The sequence below is a fragment of the Dendrobates tinctorius genome, unplaced genomic scaffold, assembly GCF_039654945.1.
Source record: "Dendrobates tinctorius isolate UK_male_01 unplaced genomic scaffold, ASM3965494v1 ptg000120l, whole genome shotgun sequence".
Lineage (NCBI taxonomy): Eukaryota > Metazoa > Chordata > Amphibia > Anura > Dendrobatidae > Dendrobates > Dendrobates tinctorius.
This window is the reverse complement of record NW_027361788.1, coordinates 8,205,802-8,233,300: the sequence shown is the minus strand read 5'-3', so window position 1 is coordinate 8,233,300 and position 27,499 is coordinate 8,205,802. Positions and strand designations below refer to the sequence as shown.

General features: G+C 41.1%; 1 protein-coding gene across 4 annotated transcripts in view; it reads left to right on the top strand.

Moving 5' to 3' along the window:
- Window positions 1-27,499, top strand: part of NR6A1 (nuclear receptor subfamily 6 group A member 1) — a 504,088-nt gene that overhangs the window by 436,174 nt on the left and 40,415 nt on the right. For all 4 annotated transcript variants that reach the window (XM_073590719.1, XM_073590717.1, XM_073590718.1 and 1 more), the window contains exons 4-7: window positions 6,080-6,310; window positions 19,456-19,511; window positions 22,855-23,012; window positions 23,108-23,335. In XM_073590719.1, coding sequence (XP_073446820.1) covers window positions 6,080-6,310; window positions 19,456-19,511; window positions 22,855-23,012; window positions 23,108-23,335 — 673 coding nt within the window. The remainder of the gene's footprint in view (window positions 1-6,079; window positions 6,311-19,455; window positions 19,512-22,854; window positions 23,013-23,107; window positions 23,336-27,499) is intronic.

The following is a 27,499-nucleotide window of genomic DNA, read 5'->3' as shown; positions in this document are numbered from 1 at the left end:
GGGCCACGGACCGGGTCACTGCTGCTGTGACACATCCCTCTGACACCGGCCCGGTACCGAGTACCCCACGGCCCTGGGAGGGTGACCCAATTACACATTTCACTCCATTTGGAATAATTTTCCGATTTTTCTGGAGATTATATGGTAAAGCGATTAATATAATTCAAAACAAAAAGACATCCTGCCCAGAACAAGTCTTCATACAGCAATGTGGAGGGAAAGGTACAGTAATGGTTCTTGGAAAAAGGGCAGGAAAAAATAACAGTGCAAAATGGAAATTTGCTTGGTCATGTAGAGGTTAAGAGCACTGGCCATTGAGAATTCAATATCACATTTGTTATACTGTAGAATGAGCTATAGTTCCCTGTTATCTGCCATTTTAGGCTTGGAAGAAGCCCTGACATATATTTTTAGGAGAAACTCTTTAGTTTCCGAAGATGTGTCTCCAGCTTGTGAGAAAGGGGTTAAGTCGCTTCATGCCGGCTTTTATCGTTTGTCAGATAGTACAGAAAATGTAAATTGAATGTCCACGAGCTAGAAGAGCTGTCATGTGAGATTTGGTATCGTCTGATGGTAACTTTCCCACTGCGACAGAATTGGGCTGCCGACTCCGTGAGCACAATCCTACTTGGCGTGCCGTCATTTTCAGGGACGGAGATGTCAGACGAAGAGAGGAAACTGCCGGAATGATGACTGGAGCATTCTAGTTCGTTAACCTAGATGTATTCTCATTATCTTGAATCTGCGTTTAATCTTAAATCATGCTTCACATTGCAAGTCACTTAAAATAACTCCTTAATGTATCTCAGCGCCTTATCTCACAGTAGGCTTTATTTGGGAAAAATCCTCTTGTTTGGGAGGAAATCAGGGTTTATATCGAGTCCTTGTTCGAATAGCATGTACATGATCCTAAAATCGATCATAAGAGAAATGGGAACTTTTGGATCGTTCTATTGTAATTTCAAACGAATAGCGATGTCCTGATCTGGTGCCAAGGATTCATATAGACAACCAGATGTATCGGCTAGGCAGAGGGTGAAAAATAGGGACTTGCCAATGTTTAATCAGACATGTTATGGAGTCCATACATTTGAAAGAATTGGCCGATTTCTTCCATCATGAACAGTTGTTTCGTGAAATGAAGGATCGTACAATTCTGCTGACGAGTGTTTGTAATCGTTGAAAACACTGGTTGTGTGTGATGGATTTTTTTCAGTCGATGGTCAGAGCTGGCAACAACATTGGAGTGTGTAGTCTGACGTGATGGGTCCACAGTCATGCATCGGCCCTTTTTTCCCATGCGTTTAGGTCTTTCCCTCACAGTAAATTACATTGCACTTTCCCCTTGAATCACAAATCTGCTACCTTGGTGTAAGCCTTGACTCTGCTCTGTCCTTCAAACCTCACATCATCTCCCACCACGACTACTAGAACATCCTCCTCTGGTCTTCCAACCAACGCTCTCCAACCTCTCCATTTTCACTTTATTTCTTTACAACCTTCGGCTCCATCTGGAGCCATGGCGACTTGATGGATGAACGATCTGTAGTAGGATGGATCTCGTGCAGCCTAGATAGGTCCATTAATCCATCTCTCATCTCGCTACTCCTTCGCCTTCTGCCAATCCCTTCGTTGGCTTTCAATCCAGTTTCAATTACTAATAATGACTTACAAGGCCCACCCATAGGTGTCCTCTGTACATTACCCGATTCCTCCACTCATGTAATCTCTAGTCCTCACAAGGCCTCCTTCTTTCATCCTCCCTTGTACCTCCCCTCAGCTGCCTTCCAAGATTTTTCTCGACTATCCCCCATTTTTTTGGATTCAGTGCCGCATGTACAATTGTCTCCCACAGCTAAAAACTCATCTCTTCTGGAAACCCTCTGCTCTGTCCTTCAAACCTCACATCCTCTCCCACCACGACTACTAGAACATCCTCCTCTGGTCTTCCAACCAACGCTCTCCAACCTCTCTAGTTTTTCACTTTATTTCTTTACAACCTTCGGCTCCATCTGGAGCCTTAGCGACTTGATGGATGAACGATCTGTAGTAGGATGGATCTTGTGCAGCCTAGATAGTTCCATTAATCCATCTCTCATCTCGCTACTCCTTCGCCTTCTGCCAATCCCTTTGTTGGCTTTCAATCCAGTTTCAATTACTAATAGTGACTTACAAGGCCACCCATATGTGTCCTCTGTACATTACCCGATTCCTCCACACATGTAATCTCCAGTCCTCACACGGCCTCCTTCTTTCATCCTCCCTTGTACCTCCCCTCAGCTGCCTTCCAAGATTTTTCTCGACTATCCCCCATTTTTTTGCATTCAGTGCCGCATGTACAATTGTCTCCCACAGCTGAAAACTCATCTCTTCTGGAAACCCTACAGCCTGCAATAGCCTCACTGCCACCGGAGTTGATCCAACTCCTTGACTTACTGTCTCCTTCTCAAATACCCTGTAGATTGCAAACCCATAAGGGCAGGGTCCTCTCCCCCTCTGTACCAGTCGGTCACTGTTTCCTGTACATAGATGTGTGTAAACACTCCTGACATGTTCAGCCCCCGGAATTAATGGTGCATTAAAAATAAATAGCACAAGAAGAGCTGAGAAGATTGATATTATTTTAATATATCTTGTATTTTATTTATTTAAATCCTTCTCTTTCTGTGCTTATGAGTCCAGTGGGTGGCCTTACCAATTGATAATTTTCCCCTGTATGATTGTCTTTCACCAAGTAGGACCGCCAACTGGACTATTAAACACAAAGTGGGCAGAAAATAATTCTGAAAATGCTAAGAACTGGAGATCTGTCAATTAAAGTAGTGACAGATCATATGGATACCATATAAGTCATTTTGCTAAAAGCAGTACAGATAGGTAGTTATCAGCCTGAACTATAGACAATAAGAAAAAGATGACCGTGTACGGCTAGTGTCATGTTAACACATTTCACGTAAGGGTTCATAAACTGGATGAGATTTTGTTTGTAAAGGATGAAATAGGAGATCATTAGATATTTCACATAGTGGAGGGGATATGGGTGAGGTTATTAATCAGCTGTAGCATGGAAGCTTATGCTCACTTTCCCTGCAGTGCCACCACAGGTTAAATAAAGTATTATGGACTGTCTGTTTAAATGAAATCTGTCAACAGGTTTTTGCTATGTAGTCTGAGCGCAGCATGATGTAGGGGTAGAGCCTGATTACAAGAATGTGTCACTTACTAGGCTGTGTTTTGCTGTTTCAATATAATCAATATTTTATCAGCATGAAATTATCACTGGAGAATAAGCTGCCTGATGCGGGGTAGTCCAACCACACCCCCTGCATGGACTAGCAGCTCTGTCTCTATACAATGTACACAAAAAGCTGAGAATGCAAAAGGCGTAACTTGGGGGTTAATGTGTCTACAACCCCACAAGTGTGTGTGGGGGTGTTATAATTGGGTACCCACCTCAAGAAGTTGTGCAATAATGGGCACAACTTTACCAAATTGCTTGTCATCAGTGGAAGATTGATGCCACCAATACTCCAGTCCCTCAGAAGCTGGGATGCCAACCTTACTAAATAAAGCCAATGGACTGGTTTGCGATATCTCAATGATTTTTGATACCAGTAGAACATGAGCATATAACAGTTGCAAAGATGGCCATCATGGTAATGGTGATCAATAAAATTTGTGGACGCTTTAGTAAAACAGTTTTCTTTAAGTTTTGAAGTGGTAGTCTTAAATTTGGATGTTATCCCCAATCCATAGTAAGGGGGATAACTTCACAATCACTGTGGGTCAAGCCACTGTGACCCCACCGATCCCAACAACCAGATCTGAAGAGGCTTATGTAAATGCAGCAATTGTCGATCATGTGCACTGCTGCTTTATGAATTCTCAATGGGTGTCCCAGATATAGCCGAATCTAGTTTTCGGCACTCCCGTAAGTATGGATAGAGCTGCAGTGTGCTTGGTTGACCTCTGCTCCATTCACGCAAGGCTCTTCAGAGCCCCGGTTCTTTAGCTTGGTCGGACTCTCAGCAATCGGAAAGTTATCTATTCCAGGTTTTTAGGATTAATCCAGCGTTTTCTCCAGTCCAGTTTTATTGTATACATAGCTTTATCTCAAATTTTTTTTTTTTTTACGTGATGACCCTAGTTTTGATAATTTCTAGGTTTTCTTTCTAGGCTAGGATTCTATTCAGTAAGGTCATAATATAAGTGTAAAAACTTGATATTTCTTGGCTCAGAAGATAACTTGCAAAAATTGAGGACACCAATTTATTAAATTTTAATGCTCCTCACTACCATCGTGGACATCTTTGCGCCTTTTATTTACTTATTTTCCACTGGTATTGGAAACCTTTGAGATACAGCACTCCAGTAGAAAGATGGTGGGGCCATCACCATAGACCCTCCTCCGTTTAAGGCTGCATGTCTTTGGAGACCACGAACCACCCCATAGGATCTCGCTGCCCATTGTGAGAGGTATACGGTGCCAGTGGAAGTTGCACTGTATAGAACCAAATAATATTTATTTTGTGTGTTGACTACAAAAAAGGGGCATCATGACCATTGGGCCAAGTTAGCAGATCTATGTGAATGTATTGCCCGAGGCATCTGTGCCTTCGTCTCTGCTAATGATGTATACTGGCTTTTGCTCTGCAGATAATAGGCTGGAGGATAGGTTTGTTAAAGTAGAGATGATTCATTTATTTGTAAGTGTATCCTATGCTCATTAATCCTGTTCATTGGGATTAGAATAAATCTCTCGTAGTGTATTGTCTATTTCAAATGATTAGCTGTAGATAATCAATGCGAGGCAAAACAATCTACTGTAATTCTGTCTTCTAGAGCAATTGGGGTAACCGGCCCTGTACCATACTTATTCCCAGGCTGGGGCGAATTTCAGCCGATTGGTGGTGCCCTATGAATAGGTCATCAGTATGTCCATCCTGGAAAACCCCTTTGAAAGCAAACCTGTCACCTCTCCTGACCTGTCTTTTCAGGAAATACATTTTTTCCCCATAATAAAACCATTATGAAACATTTAAATCTGTTTTGTGCCTTTCTCCCATAATTACAGGAGTTGTATAAAGTTTGGAAGTTATCCCTATCCATAGGATAGGAGTTAACTTCGCAACCACCTCTACAGATCCTAAGAACAAGGGTTTTGAAGAGCCAAGTGTAAATGTAATGTGGGTCCATCATGCACACTGCCATTCTTATGGAAGTGTCAAAGATGAGCCAAATGCTGCAGTCGGATACCTCCAGCAGTCCCGAAGGGAATGGAGGTGCACATGGTCGACCATTGCTCCATTCATATGGGGCTCTTCGGAATCCTGATTCTGGAGATCCATGCAGTCAGTCCTTGAAAGTTAGAGACGTTTTCTCAGATTCTACAGTTAGGGAATAACTTCATACAACTCTTTTAATCCTAGAAATTTAATAATAAATTGACGACTGGGTGTTTCCAGTTGTGGACGTGACCCTACAGAATCTGATATTGTCCAATCAGTGCTGACAGTGTAAGGAAATTCCGATTCAATTGGAAAATTGTGAATTTTCTAGGATGAGCAATGGAAGAACTTTAGAGTTTTGAGGAATACAAGTTCCAGAGTTCTTATTTTACCGGTAATGCAAGTATTTGCTAATGTAGATGTTAGAAAAGAGGCTGTTTTTGTAATGTGGTCACATAACACTACTGGATTGGAATGTACTGGCAATGGAAAAAACAAACTCTACTAATAAATACCAAATTCTGCTCTGAGCCCCTAGGGCTCAAAAGCTGCGACATTGTCATCCAGGATTTGACCTATGACCTTTTTATATTGCAATGCTTCTAGTAAATTCCTTCAAAGACGTTATACAGGATTAGAAAAACGTGGCACTTGTATTAAACAGTAGCACCACACCTTCCCACAGGATGTGTGTGATATTACAGCTCAGCCCTATTCACTTCAATGGAATGGAGTTGCAGTAATCGTCAAAACCATGGGCAGCCATGTTTTCAATCGTTGCTGTACAACAGTAAACTACTCATTTATATGATTCACATCATACTTGTTTTTTTCCTCTCCCTTTTTCTTAGATGACCGAGTTGATCAGAGAGCGTGCCTTATCTGTGGGGATCGTGCCACAGGCCTCCATTATGGCATCATTTCTTGCGAGGGCTGCAAAGGATTCTTTAAGCGCAGCATCTGCAATAAGAGAGTATACCGATGTAGCCGTGACAAGAACTGCGTCATGTCGCGCAAACAGAGGAATCGTTGCCAGTATTGTCGACTACTCAAGTGCCTCCAAATGGGGATGAACAGGAAAGGTAACACAGTTTTGCATCTTTACATTTTTATAAATCAATTAAATAAGTTATATGCAATATCTAGTCATTTAAAGGGGAACGCTCACTGGAATTTTTAATTTAAGCGGAGTCCTTCTTCCATATCATGCTTATCCACTGATTCTGGAACAGTTTTTCTTTTTCTTCTGCGCCCCTCCGTTCCAAAGTTATGTACCCCAGTAATAATGAAGCAAATTATTCCCTCAACTTAGTGGAACTTCTCTGTGGGTATTTCTTTTTCTCCTTTGAGGCTGGCCAATCAAAACACAGCCACGCCCATATAAATGTTCCGTGGTACACGCCCAGTTGCTTGAAAGAAAAATTTGCTTCTTCATTATAGGGGGGCATAACTTTGGAACAGAGGGGCACAGAACAAAAAGAAAAACTGTTCCATAATCAGTGGAACAGAGGCATTTAGAAGAGGTACTCAGATGAAATTTAACATCTTCAGTGAAAGATTCCTTTAATGGGGTTTTCTCATCTGGTAAATTATTTTAATAAGGCATAAATGATTGGTGGGTGGGCATTTGAATGCTACAGACTTAAGGGATATCACTTCCTTCATTCCCATTTTAATTATGCATCCGATACCTAGGGTTCTACTGAATTGGACTTGTATCCTGGTCCGTAGAACTCCAGGAGGTCCATCTGAAAAGCAACCTTACGAAACTACAAGCTGAAGTATAACTTCTTACAATAGCATTAATAATGGTGCAGGTTAATGAAAACGGAAAGAAAAAACAAATCTGTTGTCCATAGCAGCCAATCACAGCACAATTTTCTTTTTAAATTCCGCTGTTGAAAAATAAAAGCTGTGCTGTGATTGGTCGCTACAGTCAGCAAAGACAATAACCTATAAGACCGTTTTATACAGATTTATAATACAGGGAGCAGGAAAGCGTCCATATTTCATTTTTCCTACGGGGCCTAAAGTGGAGCTGTTGCCATAGTAACTAATTTTTCTTGACAGATGGTATTGATTGGTTGCTATGGGCAACTGCTCCTTTTTTTTTTTTGTCCATGCTGGACTTTGTACTGTCGCCTAATAACGAGATTTTTCTGTATTTAATCGGACAGAGTAAATGATGGAGAATGAAAGTATGACTTGTGGGTCGGAGATGTGCACAAATTCTAGTCTGCCGTCCCAATATCAGGAATTTGATGGTGTCTATGTTCCACCTAGTGGACTGTACATGTAACTGCAGTGTGGCATAAAAGTGCCAGATTGTAATTATCATCCGATATCATGGATATATCATGACTGTCCTCTTGTCCAATTTAACCACTTGTACGCCTTGCTGTGCAAAAGACATATTTATCAGAACTTCACATTTATCGGTTATTCTTGTATCCAGATCCTGGCTCACTAAAATATTAAACATCACATAAATTATTGCTGTCTTGGGAGAGTCAGCCTGTTCCTGCCACCTGTACACGTCAATCTGGCAGATACGTCCCACTGGACTCATTATAGCATAGGAATGGTTGGGTCTGGTCATGATGAAACCGTTTATATTGTCACTTGTATAAGACTGAAAAATATGGTGGGAACAGCACCATCCTTGTCCATAGACTGTGCCCACTACTGCAGGGACTCAACGGTATCATTTTGGGGTCCATATATATTTATTATTGTTGGATAAAATAAATTATCCCATATTATCTAAAATGTCCATATAGTGCAAATTTAGCAAAATAAAAAGATGTATATCAGGTATTGCCATAATAATACCAATGCTTATATGTCTATATGTTTGTGTATATTATAGTATTTTGTCAATATCATTTATATACCGTAGTTTTTATTTCACTAAATTGTCCCTATATGGGTATTTTTTAATAGGAAAACTGATTTTATGCTAAAACTTTTGAAATATGTAATATATATATTTTTACCTTTTTCGCTTTTTAATAAACCTAATTTGACTATATACGGTATTTTGTGGTTCCACTATAGGACTCAATTGTGCTGTTTTCCTAAGCATTTATATATTACACAGTAATATTTATTTTGAGAGGCCCAATAGACCAATACAGATGGCATACACAGGGGACATCTTTTAGGGTGACCACTCCTGACACAATCAATTTGCATCACGTATTTGTGTTGCAGGGATCCCCGTTTAAGATGACGGTAACTCTTGAATTAAGGTCATATACATTAGACCTATGTCAGCCAAACCCCTGCTGATATCGACTGGTTCGGCCGATAGTATAATGTGTATAGCTGGGGTGTCGGCCGATTGATGGTTGGGGGAGATGTCGATCGCGCATGTCCGATTTAAGACTGCCAATCGCATTGCTTGCTATGAGATAGACCGACGGCTGACATGTCAGTTGGCGGCTTTCTCATGGAGAACACAGAAACAATCGACCGAACAAACACTACTGCGTTTGAGAGATACGACTGAGACCTGACAGCCATCTAATGTGGAGCCCCTTGTGGCAGCCATATTGGTTGTTACCCAACTTGGTTGTCTGATGGAATGACATTATGGCCAAACCACTGGTTAGGTGATAAATTGTACATCACTGGGATTCCTACCAATTGGCAAAACGGGGCACTTTTATCCATGTTAGAATGGAGTTGTGTAGTGCACATGCTCAACCGCCGCTCCATTCCTTCTCTATGGTCCTAACGACGGCTGTGCTCAGCATTTTCCGGCAAGCCCAATAGAGAATGAATGAAGCGTTTGTTTTTCACTGGACAACCCTTTTAACTATTAGACAAAAAAGGTCAAAGGTATGTTTTTTTTATTTTATTTATGGGGGTGGTTCTTAAATAATTTGCTTGCAAAATTGCAAAGAGGTTTTTCAATCCAGCAAAGCAAATTAAAAGCAAAAATACTTTATCGTGACTTCACTAAAATAGTAGCATGGGCATAAAAAAAATAACTGCCGCGTTTCAAGTCTGACTGATTCTTAATTGTAGATTAACTATATCTACGAGAGTCAAATGGTTTCGAACATGTCAGTTATATTTAAACAAAATTATTTAAGCAGATAATGGTTTTAACACAATGGACAATGAAGGTTTGATATACAGGTATCGAGGAATACAGAGTTCTGGTGACACCTGGAAGTTTTGCGAAAGTTTGCAGTCAAGACAAAGATAAAGAAAATAGAGATTAGGAGATGGTATCAGCCTGAGAAGAATAGTTTTGACTCAGTGAGTAACACAATAGGAATTCACATACACTTCTTTATATAAACAGCCCCGGCCTTGGGCCTTTGACTCCTGGACATTGACTGCTGGAGAAGTAATTAATACCTGTGGTGACCGGTCATCCTGTGTGTAATGGGTTATTACTATTATGGCGGCCATGCTAGTTAATAGAAAAAGGTATTAACAGTAGTGGTTCTCTAAAGCCCCCGTCACACATAGCGATCTCGCTAGCGAGATCGCTGCTGAGTCACAAGTTTTGTGACGCAACAGCGATCTCACCAGCGAGATCGCTGTGTGTGACACCTATCAGCGACCGGTCCCCTGCTGGGTATCGCTGATCGTTCATGAAAGGTCAGGACTTTTTTTGGGTCGTTGGTCTCCCGCTGGCCAGCACGCATCGCTGCGTGTGGCAGGCGGGAGAGCAACGATCAGCGATCAGCGCGCTGGTAACCAAGGTAAATGTCGGGTTTTAAGCAGCGCGCAGTGCTTAGAAACCCGATGTGTACCTTAGTTACCAGCGAACTGATGCAGGGAGTTGGTAACCAAGGTAAACAGCGGGTTTCTAAGTGACGCGCGCCGCTTAGAAACTTGATGGGTACCTTAGTTACCAGCTCCCTGCATCAGCGCGCTGGTAACTAACGTACACAGCGACGCGCCCGCTCTGCGTCGCTGGTGCTGATCGCTGGTGAAGCTGCCTGTTGGACAGCTCACCAGCGATCATGTAGCGACACACCAGCGATCCTGACAAGTTGATATCGTTGTCGGGATCGCTGGTGAGTCGCTATGTGTGACAGGGCCCTTAGATGTTTGTTGGAGAGTCAGGAGAAACATCTGTCGGCCAAACCATGGGTCAACCACAAACTGTTGGGAGTGAAAGGGCTTTAGTCTTCAGGCCCGCTATATACTTTGAATAATATCTGGCAAAACCCAGTGGTTTCGTCTGGATAAACCAGCCATTCAGTATGTGTGTGGTCCCCTGACTGTTCTCTTGCAGATTATGACAGGGGACATAAGGATCGTGAAGTTGGAATTCAATAACTTGATACTTTTTGGCAGAGAGAAACTGGCTACGGACGTATTACAGGAATGAGCTTTCCTGTGTACTAGTCCCAGGAGAAATACAATACTGTGTTAACGTTTTAGACCATTGTGGCAGAAATTCTTCAAAGGATGATTGCTTTAAAAAATAAAATAAAGTCTTAATATAAGTATTTGGTGACCATCCTTTAAAACTGCATCCGTTCTTCTAGATACTCTTGGATGCAGTCAGGAATTTTGTAGCATTACAATCAGGTGTATGATTAACCAGTTACACCAAACAGGTGATAATGATCATTTTCATAAGTAGGTTGAAACTCTTTAATTAAAATAGAAATAACTGTAAAGGAGGCTTAAAACTGGGTGAGGAACAGCCAAAAAGGTGAGGTTGTGGAAAACCGTTTCATGGCATAGGTCATACACCATAGCAAGACTGAGCACAGCAACAAGACACAAGGTAGTTCCACTGCATCAGCAAGGTGTCTCCCAGGCAAAGAAGAGTTTCATGTTCTGCCCATGGAATTTGGAACAAACACCAAGAAATGAGCAATGTTAAGGACCATAGTTGCAATGATGAGCCAATGGAACTTGGTGAAGCAGATTAAAAACACATCATGCTTACTGTCCTTAAACATCCAAAGATGTTCAGCAGTGACATCAGCTCAGAAGGGTTTGGAGAAGTCTTTCCAAAAGTGGTATTCATGAAATATTTGCGTCCCAAAAGTCATAAACAAAAAACATGAAAAACGGCAGCAACTGTTCTGGACTGATGAGTCAAAATGGGAAATATTTGACTGTAACATAAGGCACTTTGTTCGCTTAACGGCTGGAGAAGGGTACAATAATGAGTCTGCAGGGAGCAGGGAAGTGCGCTGGAGGGTTCTTGCAAGTTTGGGGCAGCATTTCAGCAAATGAAGTTGGGGATTTCCTCTGGATTAAAGCTGTCCTCAATGCTGAGAACTACAGGCAAATACTTATCCATCATACAAGACCATCAGGGTGGTGTCTTATTGGCTCCAAATTTATTCTGTAGCCGGACAAAAGTGTCAAACATCCAGCCAATGTCATTAAGAACTATCTTCAGTGTAAAAAGGAGTCCTGGAAGTAATGATCTGGCCCCCCGCAGAGCCCTGATCTCACATCAGCCAATCTGTCTGTGAAAGAGTGAAGGATTTACACAAGTAACATCCACAGAAGAACTTTGATTGGTTCTCCAAGATGTTTGGAACAACCTCCTTGCTGAGTACCTTCAAAAACTGCGAAAGCGTTCCGAGAAGAATTGATGCTGTTTTGAAGGCAAACAGCGATCACACCAAATATTGATTTAATTTCTCTTTTGTTCATTTATTTTGTTAATTATTAATCTATTAGCACTTGTACTTAAATCATTCTTACTTTGCATTAGTTTTTCCTCTACACCTGCCTAAACATTTTGCACAGTACTGTAGCTGTCAGCCAAACGATCATTTGGCCGACCAGTTTTACTGCTATGGGAAAAATAAACAAGCTTAAACAGATCAAACTTATTAGGAACAGTCTGAAGTAGACAATGACTCTGTTACTGTTTGCAATCAAATCCCCTTTTAGCCCTCCAGAGCAAGGCTAGAGATAACCCGAAATCAGATAGCAGATATTGGCCACTGGAGGACCTGTATACAAACACTCTCTTGTCCTTGATCACAGGGATCCAGCTTGTTAATAGTTAATCAATTTCTCAGACTTATCTCCTCTGGGGTTTGCCTAAATTCCAATAATAAAGTAATAAAATATCAGTAAAAACTTCCAAACACGTTGTTCAGCTATTTTTGCTGATTTTTTTTAATGCAAATTAATAACTTTTTTACGGTACCACGTTTCGAATGCAGCATTTTTACAGCCAAGAGAGCAAGTTTTTGGCCCCAGAAAAAAAAAACTACGCAAAAACACAGTGTGAGCATAGCTTAAAAAAAAGAAATTTATTTTGAATCGGCTGATTTAACCAGGACCAGCTCGCCATCTCTTGCATATGGAGGGGTCGCCGAGTTTTTTTTCTCTACAAATAGTCAGGGAAGATGGGGGATCAGGTAGATTGAAATCAATCCTGATCCTTTTGTTCTCCTCAGAGGTAAAGCCAGTGTCAAAGGCGCGTGCCTTCAAACGGTGGCTCTTAGCACTGCAGCCTTGCAGCATTGTGGTCCTGGGTTCAAATCCCACCAAGGACAATATCTGCAAGGAGTTTGTGTGTTCCTCCAGTTTTCCTCCATTTAAGAAACGAAAAACTCCTTCAAAACTTTTCCAAAGAGAGTACGCTCTTTGAATTGGTTTCTACTAGGCATTTTTAACCTTCTCAAAAAAAAATTTGACCCTACATACCCTCGGGGAAAACTTGTAATCCAACACCAGATAGGACTGATGGGACCCTGGATTATTGGATGGTTGTAAATAGCTATTGAAAACTAAATACTAAAGGGAAAAAAATCAAGAAAGCCAAAATTGTTTTTTTTGGTCACTGCAATACCAGAAAAAATGCTGTAACAAGCGATCAAAACGTGACATCTATCGCAAAATGGAATCAATAAAAACTTCACCTCATCCCACAAAAAATAAGCTATCCTACAGCTTCATTAGCCGAAAAACACAAATGTTAAGGTTCACGGAAAATGGCGGCACAACCCCCAAAAATAGTTGTGTTTTTTTTGCTGCCTTTTGACTTTTCAAGACTAAAATAATAAATAAATCTGAACACGTTGGATATCGCATTATTCATACTGATGAGCAGAATTCTATTGCGAGGTCATTTTTACCATAAAATGTACTCTGTAAAAACCGTTCCCAAAAAACAATATTTTTTCACAATTCCTCCCCATTTTGATATTTTTCCTGTTTTCCAGTACATTATGTGAATGGTGTGTTTCAAAAGTACAACTTGTTCCGTTAAAAATATGCCCTCTTAACTTGTAGCCCCCCTTCTCATGTACAGCACCATGGAATTAACGGCACTGTATAAATAATAATAATAATAAGGCTATCTAGAGAGAAAAATAAGTTATGGCTCTGGGAAGAAGGGGAGAAAAAAACAAGCGCAAAAATGGAAATTGAAAAGGTTAATGGATTTGTTTCTATAGACTTCAAGGCAGGGGGGAAAAAAAACAGATCCAGTTGATTTATTTATTTTTTTAGCTGTACAACAGTGTCTGCACAAATTTTTTTTTTCTCCTAAGATAACGGATTGATCGGCCTAAATTCTCATCTTGATGACTCGTTGCCATCGGTGTTTTTCTAAGACTCCTTTACATGGGTGTTCTTTGTGCCCCCTAGAAAGTATAATCCAGGCGTTGGCCTTCATTGTTTTTTTTTTTTCGTAAGAGAGTGTGACGTTGTGATTTAGTCAGCGCCCCACTGTACTGGGTCCGAATTTTCCCGCATTTACTGTATTCAAGGTCAAAAGGCAGGAAGCCGAGTGACGGAAGCGACACCCAGAATGATGCTGGAGACATTTTGTGCTTTGAAATGCAGACACCTTGAACAAGTGGTGGTGGATTGTAGGCTGAGTGCAGCCCTTGTTTTTTTTTTGTTTTTTTTTTTTTTGAGCTGGGACAGATCGTAATATACGGGGACAAGTACAGGAAGTTCACAGTAGCCCTCTACGCACCTATATACTATGTATGACGTCAGCAGATGTTCTGTATATACTTATACTGCTCCAGAAAACTCCACAGATGGGTTCCTAATACTACGCTGAGCCCCGGGTGTCCTGCTGCTGGAACCCTGCCGAAAACACCAATTTATCCTTCTGCGACTCCCTTGGTTGAAGTGTCGTATAATGAACAAACTCTTAACCACTATGGGGTGTAAGGGGTCTGAATGAAAAACTTTCCAAATTACCAAGGGTTTTGTTCACACCGGGCTATTGCGGTAAAGATGTTTCAACCGACAGCCATCTTGGCCAACACTCCCGAACACAGGAGCAACTTGCTCGTCTGGGAGCTCCCGTGTTCTTTATGATTGAGACTTCGGCCGGCTACTTATCTTATGGAGAGCAGTGCAATTGGCAGTCCAAAATCGGATGTGTGATCGATATCTCTTCCGAGCATCTGTCGGCCAGTGTCCCATACACATTAAACCGTCGGCTAGACCCAAAAAAGGGGTTGTACAGACTTGGGGTTCAAGTCTGCAGTCTCTGTATGGGACTACATACTTGTGAATCTTCATAGCTAGCACAGTGCGTGCTGTCGGGATTTGCTGGGAGTGAACAGTCATGTTACGTGATTTGCATAGTTTTGGCCACATTCCGACTAGACATGTCTGGCTTTGCTCATTTTAGTTGTATTGAGCGTGGCCGCACACATCTAGTCAGCACGTGATCACATGTATGCAAATCACACACTTGCAGTCACGTTCCCGACGGTGGAGAATCTGGACAGCATACATTGTACGCACGGTGAGGATTCGCAATTCTTCAGTCACAATTTGGGGCTGCAGACTTGAGACCCAAACCAGGACAACCATTTTTAAAGGCACAAGTTGAGTATTTGCAACTAATTTTTCTGAGTATTGGCAGAAAAAATATGCACTTTTTTTATACCTTTTTACGTGCATTTTTCTATGCAGTTTTTTTCCCCTTCATTTCAACTGCAAAAACATTGAAAGAAGTGACATGCTGCGGATTTGAAAAAAAAATGGTGGCACAAATATGCAAGGAAAAAATAAGCAGCGTGTACCTGAGATTTCAGAAATCAAAATCACTTTACTGATGCTGTAAAATCAGGAGTTTTTTCCCAGAGGCAAAAACGCAGTATGTGAACAAGCCCTGAGGCCCCCCGATATACATTAAGCTAATGTCGGCTGCAGCTGTCAGTGTCGGCTGACAGTCTAATGTGTTCGGGGATGATGTCGGGGGGATTCCAGTGGCTGATCCTTCTGTTCTCCTTGGAGCTTGGCAGCGGCTTTCTTATAGAGCGCACAGGAGCGTTTGTCTATGTGGATTATATTAGGGGGCATAAGGTAAGTAGAGATGTAGTAAGTAATTAGTGACACATTTATAAGATGGTGCACAAGTCTTAATACATTTGGAACTTTCTGACATAGAAAATCCATAGAAAACTCCTGGAACGTCTGGTCCACTCCCGTCTTATCCGCTATCTCTCAGAAAACTCCGTTCTCGACCCTCTCCAAGGGGGAGGGTCGAGAATTTACACTCAACTAAAACTGCCCTCACCAAAGTTTCTAATGATCTGCTAACAGCTAAATCAAATGGTCATTACTCCATGCTAATTCTCTTGGATCTCTCTGCAGCATTCGACACTGTGGATCATCAGCTCCTCCTCACTATGCTCCGTTCCATTGGCCTCAAGGACACCGTTCTCTCCTGGTTCTCCTCCTATCTCTCCGACCGCTCCTTTACTGTATCTTTTGCCGGTTCCTCCTCCTCTCACCTTCCCCTTACTGTTGGGGTCCCCCAAGGATCAGTTCTAGGCCCCCTCCTCTTCTCCTTGTACACTGCCCCTATTGGTCAAACAATCAGTAGATTTGGTTTCCAGTACCATCTCTATGCTGATGATACCCAATTATACGCTTCTTCTCCTGACATCACGCCAGCCTTTCTAGAAAACACCGGCGATTGTCTAAACGCTGTGTCTAACATCATGTCCTCACTATATCTGAAACTGAACCTGTCAAAGACTGAACTCCTGGTGTTTCCTCCCTCTACTAATGTACCTATACCCGACATTGCCATTTCTGTGTGTGGTTCCACTATTTCTCCCCAGCAACAGGCCCGCTGTCTTGGGGTCATACTTGATTCCGAGCTTTCCTTTGCCCCCCACATTCGATCAGTGGCTCGCTCTTGTCATCTGCACCTCAAAAACATTTCTAGAATTCGACCTTTTCTTACTTTTGACTCTGCAAAAACTCTTACTGTTTCTCTTATTCATTCTCGTCTGGACTATTGTAACTCTCTTCTAATCGGTCTCCCTCTTACCAAACTCTCCCCTCTCTAATCTGTCTTGAATGCTGCAGCCAGGATAATATTCCTCACCAATCGTTACACCGATGCCTCTACCTTGTGCCAGTCATTACACTGGCTACCCATCCACTCCAGAATTCAGTATAAACTTATTACCCTCACCCACAAAGCCCTCCATGGCTCAGCACCACCCTACATCCCCTCCCTTGTTTCAGTATACCACCCTACCCGCGCCCTCCGTTCTGCTGATGACCTGAGGTTAGCATCCTCAATAGTCAGAACCTCCCACTCCCATCTCCAAGACTTTACACGCTCCGCGCCAATTCTTTGGAATGTACTTCCCAGGTCAATACGATTAGTCCCCAATCCCCAAAATTTTAAGCGTGCCCTGAAAACGCATTTATTCAGACTGGCCTATCGCCTCAACACATTAACCTAATCTATCCCTGTGTGGCACAGCCAAAAGTTTTACCATAACCAGATTTCCCGCATCATGTTCCCACATGCTTTATGCATCCATTAGCCCTCTGTGTCTGTACTGTTGCACACTTAACATTATGGCTGGTCCATACAATCAGGGCAATTGTTACCACCCACCTTTCGTGTCTACCTCTTTCCTCATAGACTGTAAGCTTGCGAGCAGGGCCCTCTTTCCTCTTGGTATTTGTTATAATCTACTGTATGTGATTATTGTTATGCTGTAATGTCTATTGTCTGTACAAATCCCCTCTGAAATGTAAAGTGCTGCGGAATATGTCGGCGCTATAAAAATAAAATTTATTATTATTATTATTATTATTATTATCCAAACTGAGCCAAGTCCCTGCTGCTTTCTGGCTCTCCACTTAATACATTTTACTACAACAATGCTCCTCGGAGATTATATTTCACATCATTTTTTAAATTTCGCTAATGTCAAGACAAGTTGACCATTTTTCAAGTTATTATGAGTTTATTTGGCACGGATTACGGCAAAAGTGCTGAAACTCACCGGCGCTTTATACATTTTAGAAAGCAAAAATATCGTCATGAAAGCTTAGGTTATTACCCCTGATGAAAGCATGAAGAGGTTATTATACAGTTGTGGCCAAAAGTATTGACACCCCTGCAATTCTGTCAGATAATACTCCGTTTCTTCCTGAAAATGATTGCAAACACATTCTTTGGTATTATCTTCATTTAATTTGTCTTAAATGAAAAAACACAAAAAGAATTGTCCTAAAGCCAAATTGGATATAATTCCACACCAAACATAAAAAGAGGGTGGACAAAAGTATTGGCACTGTTCGAAAAATCATGTGATGCTTCTCTAATTTGTGTAATTAACAGCACCTGTAACTTACCTGTGGCACCTAACAGATGTTGGCAATAACTAAATCACACTTGCAGCCAGTTGACATGGATTAAAGTTGACTCAACCTCTGTCCTGTGTCCTTGTGTGTACCACATTGAGCATGGAGAAAAGAAAGAAGACCAAAGAACTGTCTGAGGACTTGAGAAACCAACATGTGAGGAAGCATGAGCAATCTCAAGGCTACAAGTCCATCTCCAAAGACCTGAATGTTCCTGTGTCTACCGTGTGCATTGTCATCAAGAAGTTTAAAGTCCATGGCACTGTGGCTAACCTCCCTAGATGTGGACGGAAAAGAAAAATTGACAAGAGATTTCAACGCAAGATTGTGCGGATGTTGGATAAAGAACCTCGACTAAGATCCAAACAAGTTCAAGCTGCCCTGCAGTCCGAGAGTACAACAGTGTCAACCCATACTATCCGTCGGCGTCTGAATGAAAAGGGACTGTATGGTGGGAGACCCAGGAAGACCCCACTTCTTACCCCAAGACATAAAAAAGCCAGGCTGGAGTTTGCCAAAACTTACCTGAAAAAGCCTAAAACGTTTTGGAAGAATGTTCTCTGGTCAGATGAGACAAAAGTAGAGCTTTTTGGGCAAAGGCATCAACATAGAGTTTACAGGAGAAAAAAAGAGGCATTCAAAGAAAAGAACACGGTCCCTACAGTCAAACATGGCAGAGGTTCCCTGATGTTTTGGGGTTGCTTTGCTGCCCCTGGCACTGGACTGCTTGACCGTGTGCATGGCATTATGAATTCTGAAGACTGCTAACAAATTTTGCAGCATAATGTAGGGCCCAGTGTGAGAAAGCTGGGTCTCCCTCAGAGGTCATGGGTCTTCCAGCAGGACAATGACCCAAAACACACTTCAAAAAGCACTAGAAAATGGTTTGAGAGAAAGCACTGGAGACGTCTAAGGTGGCCAGCAATGAGTCTAGACCTGAATCCCATACAACACCAGTGGAGAGACCTAAAAATGACAGTTTGGAGAAGGCACCCTTCAAATATCAGGGACCTGGAGCAGTTTGCCACAGAAGAATGGTCTAAAATTCCAGCAGAGCATTGTAAGACACTCATTGATGGTTACCGGAAGCGGTTGGTCACAGTTATTTTGGCTAAAGGTTGTGCAACCAAGTATTAGGCTGAGGGTGCCAATACTTTTGTCTGGCCCATTTTTGGAGTTTTGTGTGAAATGATCAATGTTTTGCTTTTTGCTTCATTCTCTTTTGTGTTTTTTCATTTAAGACAAATTAAATGAAGATAATACCAAAGAATTTGTTTGCAATCATTTTCAGGAAGAAACTGAGTATTATCTGACAGAATTGCAGGGGTGTCAATACTTTTGGCCACAACTGTAGAGTTAATCATTTCCTGCAGTTCAGCAATTCTACTCCATTAATGTCTTGTGGAACACATGCTCTTCTGGCAGTGCATCGGTGCCACCTTGTGGCCATAGCATGTGTGTGCAGCTGCTTCCTTAACAAGCTTCTGTTTATTCCATAAATCCTTTCACTATGGAAGCCTTTATGACATGTTTGTGTCGCAGTATAAAATTTTATGTGAATTGTGTACATTTAGCATTGATTTTAATTTTATTTATTTTTTTTATTTTTTTTCCCCTTCTTATACAGCGATCAGGGAAGATGGGATGCCGGGTGGAAGAAACAAGAGTATTGGTCCTGTTCAAGTAAGGATGACAGAAAACGTGAAATTTTTCAGGTTATGTGCCCACGTTGCATTTTTAAGTATTTCCACCGCGTTTTTCCCACAGCGGAAATGCTTAAAAAACGCATCCCCATTCATCCCAATGCATTCCTATGGGATTCCGCAGTTGCAGTGTTCATGCTGAGGATTTTACCGCTGCGGAATCACATAGTGGTAAAATCTGCAGCATGTTCATTATTTCTGCGGTGTCGCGGCGATTCCGCCGCCATAGGAATCCATTGGAACGCTCACTTTACGTAAGCATGTGGCTATGCCAACCATGCGTAAAGTGAGGGCTTCATGTGCGGATGGCACCCAGGGTCTAGAGGAGAGGAGACTCTCCTCCATGCCCTGGGTACCATATTCCTGTAAAAATTAGAATTCAAATAAAAAATAGTGATATACTTGCCCTCCGTCGGCCCCCGGAGTCCTCCCGCCTCTCAGCCACGCTGCCAGCATCTTCCGGTCCCAGGGATGCATTACGCGAATCACCTGAGATGACGTCGCGGTCTTGCAAGCGTGACATCATCTCAGGTCGTTCGCGCAAAGCATCCCTGGGAATGGAACCGACCGGGAGCGCCGCTGAGGAGATCGGGGGCCGTCGGAAGGTGAGAATACCATATTTTTTATTTTATTTTTTTACATTCTATCTTTTACTATTGATGCCACATAAGCAGCATCAATAGTAAAATGTTGGTCACATTTGTCAAGCACTATGCTTGACAAGTGTGACCAACCTGTCAATCAACTTTCCAAGCGATGCTTCAAATCGCTTGGAAAGCGCAAGCATTCTGCAAGCTAAAAACTCTTGCAAAATGCTTGTGTTTTGCGGGAAAACGCATGCGAATTCTGCATGCGTTTTACACGCGGCAGGGAGTTGCGGAAATGCTGCGGACATTTCCGCAGCATTTCTGCAACGTGGGCACATAGCCAGTGTTATAAATCATCTTTACAGGACACTATCATCAAAAAATGACCTAATGTTTGCATTCTTTTGTGTTGCATGTATCTTTTTAAACCCTACCCCCCAACATTGAACGCACCTGTACGTCGTATTTTGCAAAGCCGTTCGGCATAACCCTGGAATTTGCATGAGCCCCCTAGCTATTTGACCATCTAAATGTTGCGATCATTAGTGATTGCAGCTCTCAGAAGATTGTTAGAGGTAGGGGGTCTCTTTCTCACCCCGTTGGCAGCCCTACAACTTGATCGTAGGGAGCCAATGGATGTCACAGCACTGACCATAGCTCCCAACCATCCCAGATTCAGCAGAACAGTCCCAATTTGATGGGCCCAGGCCCGCTGTCCCGGCAGGTAAGGGCTTTGTCCTAACTTCTCACTCTCTCTGTGCGATGGCTTCTTGGCTTCTCTCTCCATCGCTTCGTAGCTACTCCTCCTCGGAGGGCCGTGTTGGCATATCTGGCCATATTCCCGAAGTCCACCACATTGAAAAAGATGGGAAGTGCAGGGACTCCAGACATTTTGTGAAAGCCCGGGGTCTGCAGCACCCTCGCACTGCTGAACACCCCTCCTCCCAACCTAGGCAGCATCGCCCAACCTCCTGCCACCGCCACTTCCTGCAGATGCGAACTTGTCTCCTGGGACTCCGCTCCACTGCAGCCTTCCCCGGTAAGCTACTGTAAAAGTGATCAGACGCACCATCATTATATTAGTAAACTTTTTTTTCTCTATATTCCTCCCCAAAATTTATGGTGCATCTTATTGTCCAGTATATTGTATAAACGGAAAAATATGGTAAACACAATGAAAAATTGCTGCTACTTTTTTAACCCTTCCAACATCCTAACGAAAACATTTTTTTCCAGGATGATGTAAAGTAGACATTCTAAATGTTATTTATGAACTATTTTGTGTGGCATGACTATCTGCTTTAATGACATACAACTTCAAAGTTTGAAAATTGCTAATTCTTAAACATTGTTGTCAAACTTTAGATATTTTCATAAACACAAATCCTATTGACCTAAATTTACCACTAACATAAAGTGCAATGTGTCATGAAAAAGAGTTCTCAGAATCCCCGATATAATTAGCGTTCTAGAGTAATTACAACATAACATAAAGTGGCACCAAGTCTGAATTGAAATATTTGGTGAGAAGTGACATCAGCGGTAAGGGCTAAAAAAAAAAATGTTAGCAATGTTTTTCAGGTATTTTTATGTCATGATTTTTATTAAATAACAGAATTATTAATCTTCTATTTCTACAATGGGCACATGGGTTATTTTAAACTAATACTTCCTTTCCTTTCAGGAATTCTTTTCAGCAGGTTCATTATCAGCAGAGACAGGAATACATTGACTGATAAGTGATTGTCACAGATGACCCCTGCTCCCCTTCCTTCACAATGATTTTTGCATGCTCTTTTTTGATGTTTTCATTTAAAAAGAAGGGGTTGAGAGTCTGACCATTGCTGCTTATGTACATATGAATTTTCAGAAACAGGAAGTCAGATTCTGAAAAAGCCCCACAGATTGTGAGATTGTCTGAGACTTCTAATTAAAAAAGCTATTCAACTTAAAAAAAAAAAAAAAATATATATATATATATATATATATATATATATATATATATATATATATATATATATATATATATAATCAGCTGCAAATGTATGAAGTAAGAAAACAAAATCTTTTCACCGCTCACTCCAGTGTTGTAGTTGTGGTGATATGTTTTTTATTTATTTTTTTTAATAACAGCGGCTAGCATTTAAAGACTTGCTGCCATGCTCATAACTAGCATCTCCGCTCAGTCCAGAACCATGATACTGGGGAAAAAGTCATCTGTTTTTTTTTTTAAATTTTTCTAAAGTTGGATAAATAACCTCTTTAATGCTATATTCTAATGTGTATTTGGTCATAGCTGACTCCTGAAACCCCATCAATCAGCAGAGCAGAAGGACACAATAGAGGGTGTAGCTAGAATACTAATCTGTCAGATTCGAACGCTAACAACCCATCATTCACGATAACTGTGTAATGTAAATGGGTTGAGCGACTGAACGATGTGTCCAAAAATGCTTGTTCATCATGCACAAAATCACTTTTGCATGTGAAAAATTTTGCTTGCTCTTTCGTAAAATTGTATATTTTAAATAGAGATTGTTCATTCGTCCAAAGATTATTCATCCAAGGAGGAGTGGAAATTCAAGTCCTAAATGAGGTTCATCATGTTCCAACTCAATAGTTTAAAGAACAATTTATCACAAATTCAATTAAATTTTTTTTTGTACAGGACCGCTATAACTGTATTAGCGCAATGCTAACCTCATGGGTTTATTATTCTATAATTTCTGCTTTCAGATATCCGATGAAGAGATTGAAAGAATCATGTCCGGTCAAGAGTTTGAGGAGGAAGCCAACACTTCTTGGAGTAACAATGGAGACAGTGACCACAGCTCTCCTGGCAATGGGGTATCTGAGGGCAACCAGCCTTCACCCGTATCAACACCCTCCTCTAGGTGACATGCAACCCGTAGGCCATGACATGTAGTGATGGTAGACCTGGTTTATGTTTCGTATGATTCTGATGTTGTTTTCTGCACTCTTTTTACAGTAGATCACTGGAACTGAGTGGACTTGCTTCTCTACAGGATCAGTATTTGGTGAACGCGGGACCAATGCACTATCAGTATCTACCTCATCTTTTTAGCTGCTCTGCTCATTCTGCTTTGATCCCATCTCAAGCACGAAGTATAGACCCTCAGGGGCATGCTCTCATTAGCCAACTATTAACTGCGGAAGATATGGAACCGCTCACCACCCCAATGCTGATCGAGGAAGGGTAAGTGTACCAACCATTGACAGCCCCAAGGGTGCGCGTTTCATGGCAGCCTTGCTCCTATCCATGAGTAAGGATTAAGTTTACTTTCAAAACATGAAGGATTTGGCTGATATATTTTCTTAGTACTGAGAATGACCTGTTTTAGCTGAATCTAAAATAAGTTTTTTGTAGACTTTTTATCCAAAATTCAAATGGATTCTCCCTACTCTCCACTCAATTGTACCACAGCAGTAGAAAAGACAAATTACAAAAACTGTTCCAAAATGGACCTGTCACTTGTCAGTAAATGCTTGAGTTCTTCAAAGTCAGATCATCTTTTCTTAGATCACTAGGTTCTAGAATCCTTCTTCTATTATTCCTGAAAATAAAAGTACAGGAATTCCTACCAATTAATGATCTAACACCTATCCTGAGGAATGTAATAGAAAAACATCCAGTTGGTACTCAAGAGATTAATGGTGTCCAAGGATAGGCTAGACTGTAAGCTTACGAGCAGAAACCTAACGTCTCTTGGTATGTGTTGAGTTGTGTGTTACTGATTTCTGATATTGTCCTTACAAGTCACCTCTGATTTGTAAAGTGCTGCGGAATATTTTGATGCTAAAAAAAAATAAAAATCGATTATCAGTTATTATTATTATTATTAGCGTCTCATGTACAATGCCTAGAAAAAGCATTCATACCCCGTGAACATTTCCACATTTTTTCATGTTATACTCACAAGCTTAAGTGTATTTTCTTGGGATTTTATGTGATATACCAACGCTGTGTAATAAGTATTTGTGAAGTGTAATGGAAATGATACATGGTTTTCTAAATATTTAAAAAATATGAATTAGAAAACTGTGACGTGCATTTGTATTCAGCCCCCTGTAGTCTGATACCTCTAAATAAAACCTTGAGTGGCCAATTGCCTTCAGAAGTTACATAATTAATATATTGAGTTCACCCATGTATAAAGTATCTTCAGTATAACTACAGCTGTTCTGTGAAAGCCTCAGAGGTTTGTGTGAGAATATTAAGGATCAAACGGCATGATAAAGGAACACACCAGACAGGTCAGAGATAAAGTTGCAGAGAAGATCAAAGCAGTGTTAGATTATAAAAAGTAAAAATAGCCCAAGCTCTGACCATCTCACGGAACAATGCTCAGCCAATAATCATCCAAAAATGGAACGCGTATGGCACAACTACAAACCTACCAAGACACGGCCGTCCACCTAAGCTTGCATCCCAAGCAAGGAGAGCCTTAATTAGAGAAGCAGCCAAGAGGACCTTGGTCATTCTGGAAGAGCTGCAGAGATCCACAGGTCAGGTGCGAGAATCTGTTCATATGACAACTAATAATCGTATACTCCACAAATCTGCCCTTTATGGCAGAGTGGTAAGAAGAAAGCTGTTTTTGAAAACAAGCCATGATTCTCGTTCACAGTTTGCAAAAAGCCATATAGGGGACATAGTGAGCATGTGGAAAATGTTGCTCTGGTCAGATGAGTCCAGAGAAGAACTTTTTGGTCTAATTACAAAACGCTATGTGTAGCAGAAAACAAACACTGCACATCACCCTGAAAACACCATCCCCACTGTCAAACATGGTGGTGGCAGTATCATGCTGTGGGTGGGGATGCTTTTTTCCAGTTTGGTACAGGGAAGCTGGTCAGAGTTGAGGAATGGTGTTAAATACAGGACAATCCTAGAAGAAAACCTTTTTAAAGTCTGCAAATATTTTGACTGGGGTGGAGGTTCACCTTCCACCTTCCAACTAGACACCCCTACATATACTGTCAGAGCTACAATGGGTGGTTTAGATCAAAGCTGGGCCACATCCGGCCCTCTGGCTGTTCTAGTCCAGCCCGCAGATTGAGACTGCCAAAGTGTTGAAAAACCATGTCCTTGCCTGCTGTCTCTCCGCCCACGACCACTGCTATACACATCCTTGGGATGCAGACAGTGGTGAAAACACTGGTGGAGGACAGAGCCACTTGCTCCTTCTTAAACCAATCAGTGTGTACAAATGAGATAGCAGATGGGATGATGTCATTATGTCTGCTATGTATAGAGTCAGTGCACCACAGACTGGAGCAGAGCGCTAAGGGAACGGTAGTGAGGTGAGTGTGGTGTTTTTTTTTTTTGTTTTTTTTTTACATGTGTATGGCAAGTATATATGTATATATATATATATATATATATATATATATATATATATATATATAGGAGGCCAGGTGGGAGCTCATACTGAATATAGGGGACTATGTGGGGGCTCATGATGTTATATAAGAGATTATGTGGGGGCTCATGATGTATATAGGAAAATGTGGTGGCTTGTGCTGTATATAGTGGACAGTAGGGGCTCATACTGTATATAGGAGCCTATGTGGGGACTCGTACTGTATTTAAGAGGCTGTGTGAGGGCTCATATCATATATAGAGGCTATGTGTGGCTCAGACTGTATTTAGGAGGCTATGTGCGGGCTAATACTGTATATACGGAGGCTTTGTGGGGACTCATAGTATATAGAGAGATTATGTGGGGGCTCATATTGTTTATAGAGGGTTTATGAGGAAGCGCATTATGAATTTAAGAGGCTATGTCGTGGCTCACACTGTATATTGGAGGCTATATCAGGGCTCATATTGTATATAGCAGGCTATGTGGGGGCTCATACTGTATATAGGAGGCTATATGAGGGGCTCATTATATATAGAGGGACTGTGTGGTGTGGGGGCCCATACTGTATATAGGGGGCTTATACGGTATATAGTGGGATGTTTCCATATAGTTATAAGTATTTTGTATTCATATGTCAATATTAATATTGGGCAGAATTAATTTCCTATTGGTTTGGTCTCCACAACAGTCTCTGTCTCGAATGTGGCCTCTCAGGAAAATTAGAGTATTGATTTTAGGGGGCTCACAATTTAAAGATTTTTTTTTTTTTAAATTAGAAAGAATGTATCATTTCTTTTACACTTTGAAAATACTTTGTACTTAGTGTTAGGCTAAGTGCACACGTTGCAGAAAATTTCTGCTCAAAAACCTGAATCCCTTCCCAGAAAACGCACCTATTTTTCTGGAGCGGTTTTTTGCGCGGTTTTGATGCGTTTTTGGTGCGTTTTTCCGCAGCGGTTTCAAACCGCATGGAAGAAGCCTAAACCGCGGAAAAATCCGCAAAATTAATGTGCATGCTGCGTTTTTTACCGCGATGTGGTTTTTTCGCGGTAAAAAAACGCATCAATGTGCACAAAAAGTGGAAAATGCATACAAATGACTGGGAAGCTTATTTTTAGCAGTTTTATAGTGAAAACCGCGGTAAAAACCGCTAAAAAAGCGCTGTGTGTGAACACAGCCTTACTTATGGAAAAAATCCAATGCATTTAAGATTGTGGGTGTAATGTGAAAAATGTGGAAAAGTTCACGGGGTGTGAATACTTTTTCAAGGCACTGTACATCCAAAGTAAAAAAAAGACCGAACTTCAAATATGTTTAACTTCACTCTTCGAATAAAATTATTTGAATTCATCCAATCACAGTTGCATTATATAACATGGCGCGTTTCGCCTCTACATGAGGCTTTTTCAAGGATAATACGAAAAGAGAAAAACAGAAAATGTAAATGGATTGCAAAATCTCATTACATATTCATGCGCTAAATAACCAATGGTTATTCTATACGAGAAAAACTACTGTACATGGAATGTAGTTTTCCCTATGGGAAATCACTTTACCCGTGACAACAATTTTGTAATGTCCATATGGTTTATGATTTGTGGGAGAAACACCCAAAAACCAAAAAAAATGAGGGAGAGACTCTCCAAACATAAATATATCATGCAATCAAGCAAATTCTTCTTGAAACAAATGTAACCGAGGAGAGGGCGCAATTGAGTTAAACTTGTTGCAAACTTTGGACCTTGCAAATCTGTAGATACTAGTTTTACATAATTTTTTTCTCTTTTATTCCAGGTCTTTATGTATCGTTTTTGTACCTGAATGATTTGAATTCTTCGCCATTTCATAATTTCTTGAAGTGATTTCTTTCTTTCTTTATTTTTTTTTAAGATAAATCCTGATTCTACAAGTGTATTTCTGCATGCTTGTGTAATTCATATTTCTTTTTATACTCTTGATATATTTTTGATCTTATATGATGATCACTGGTTGTC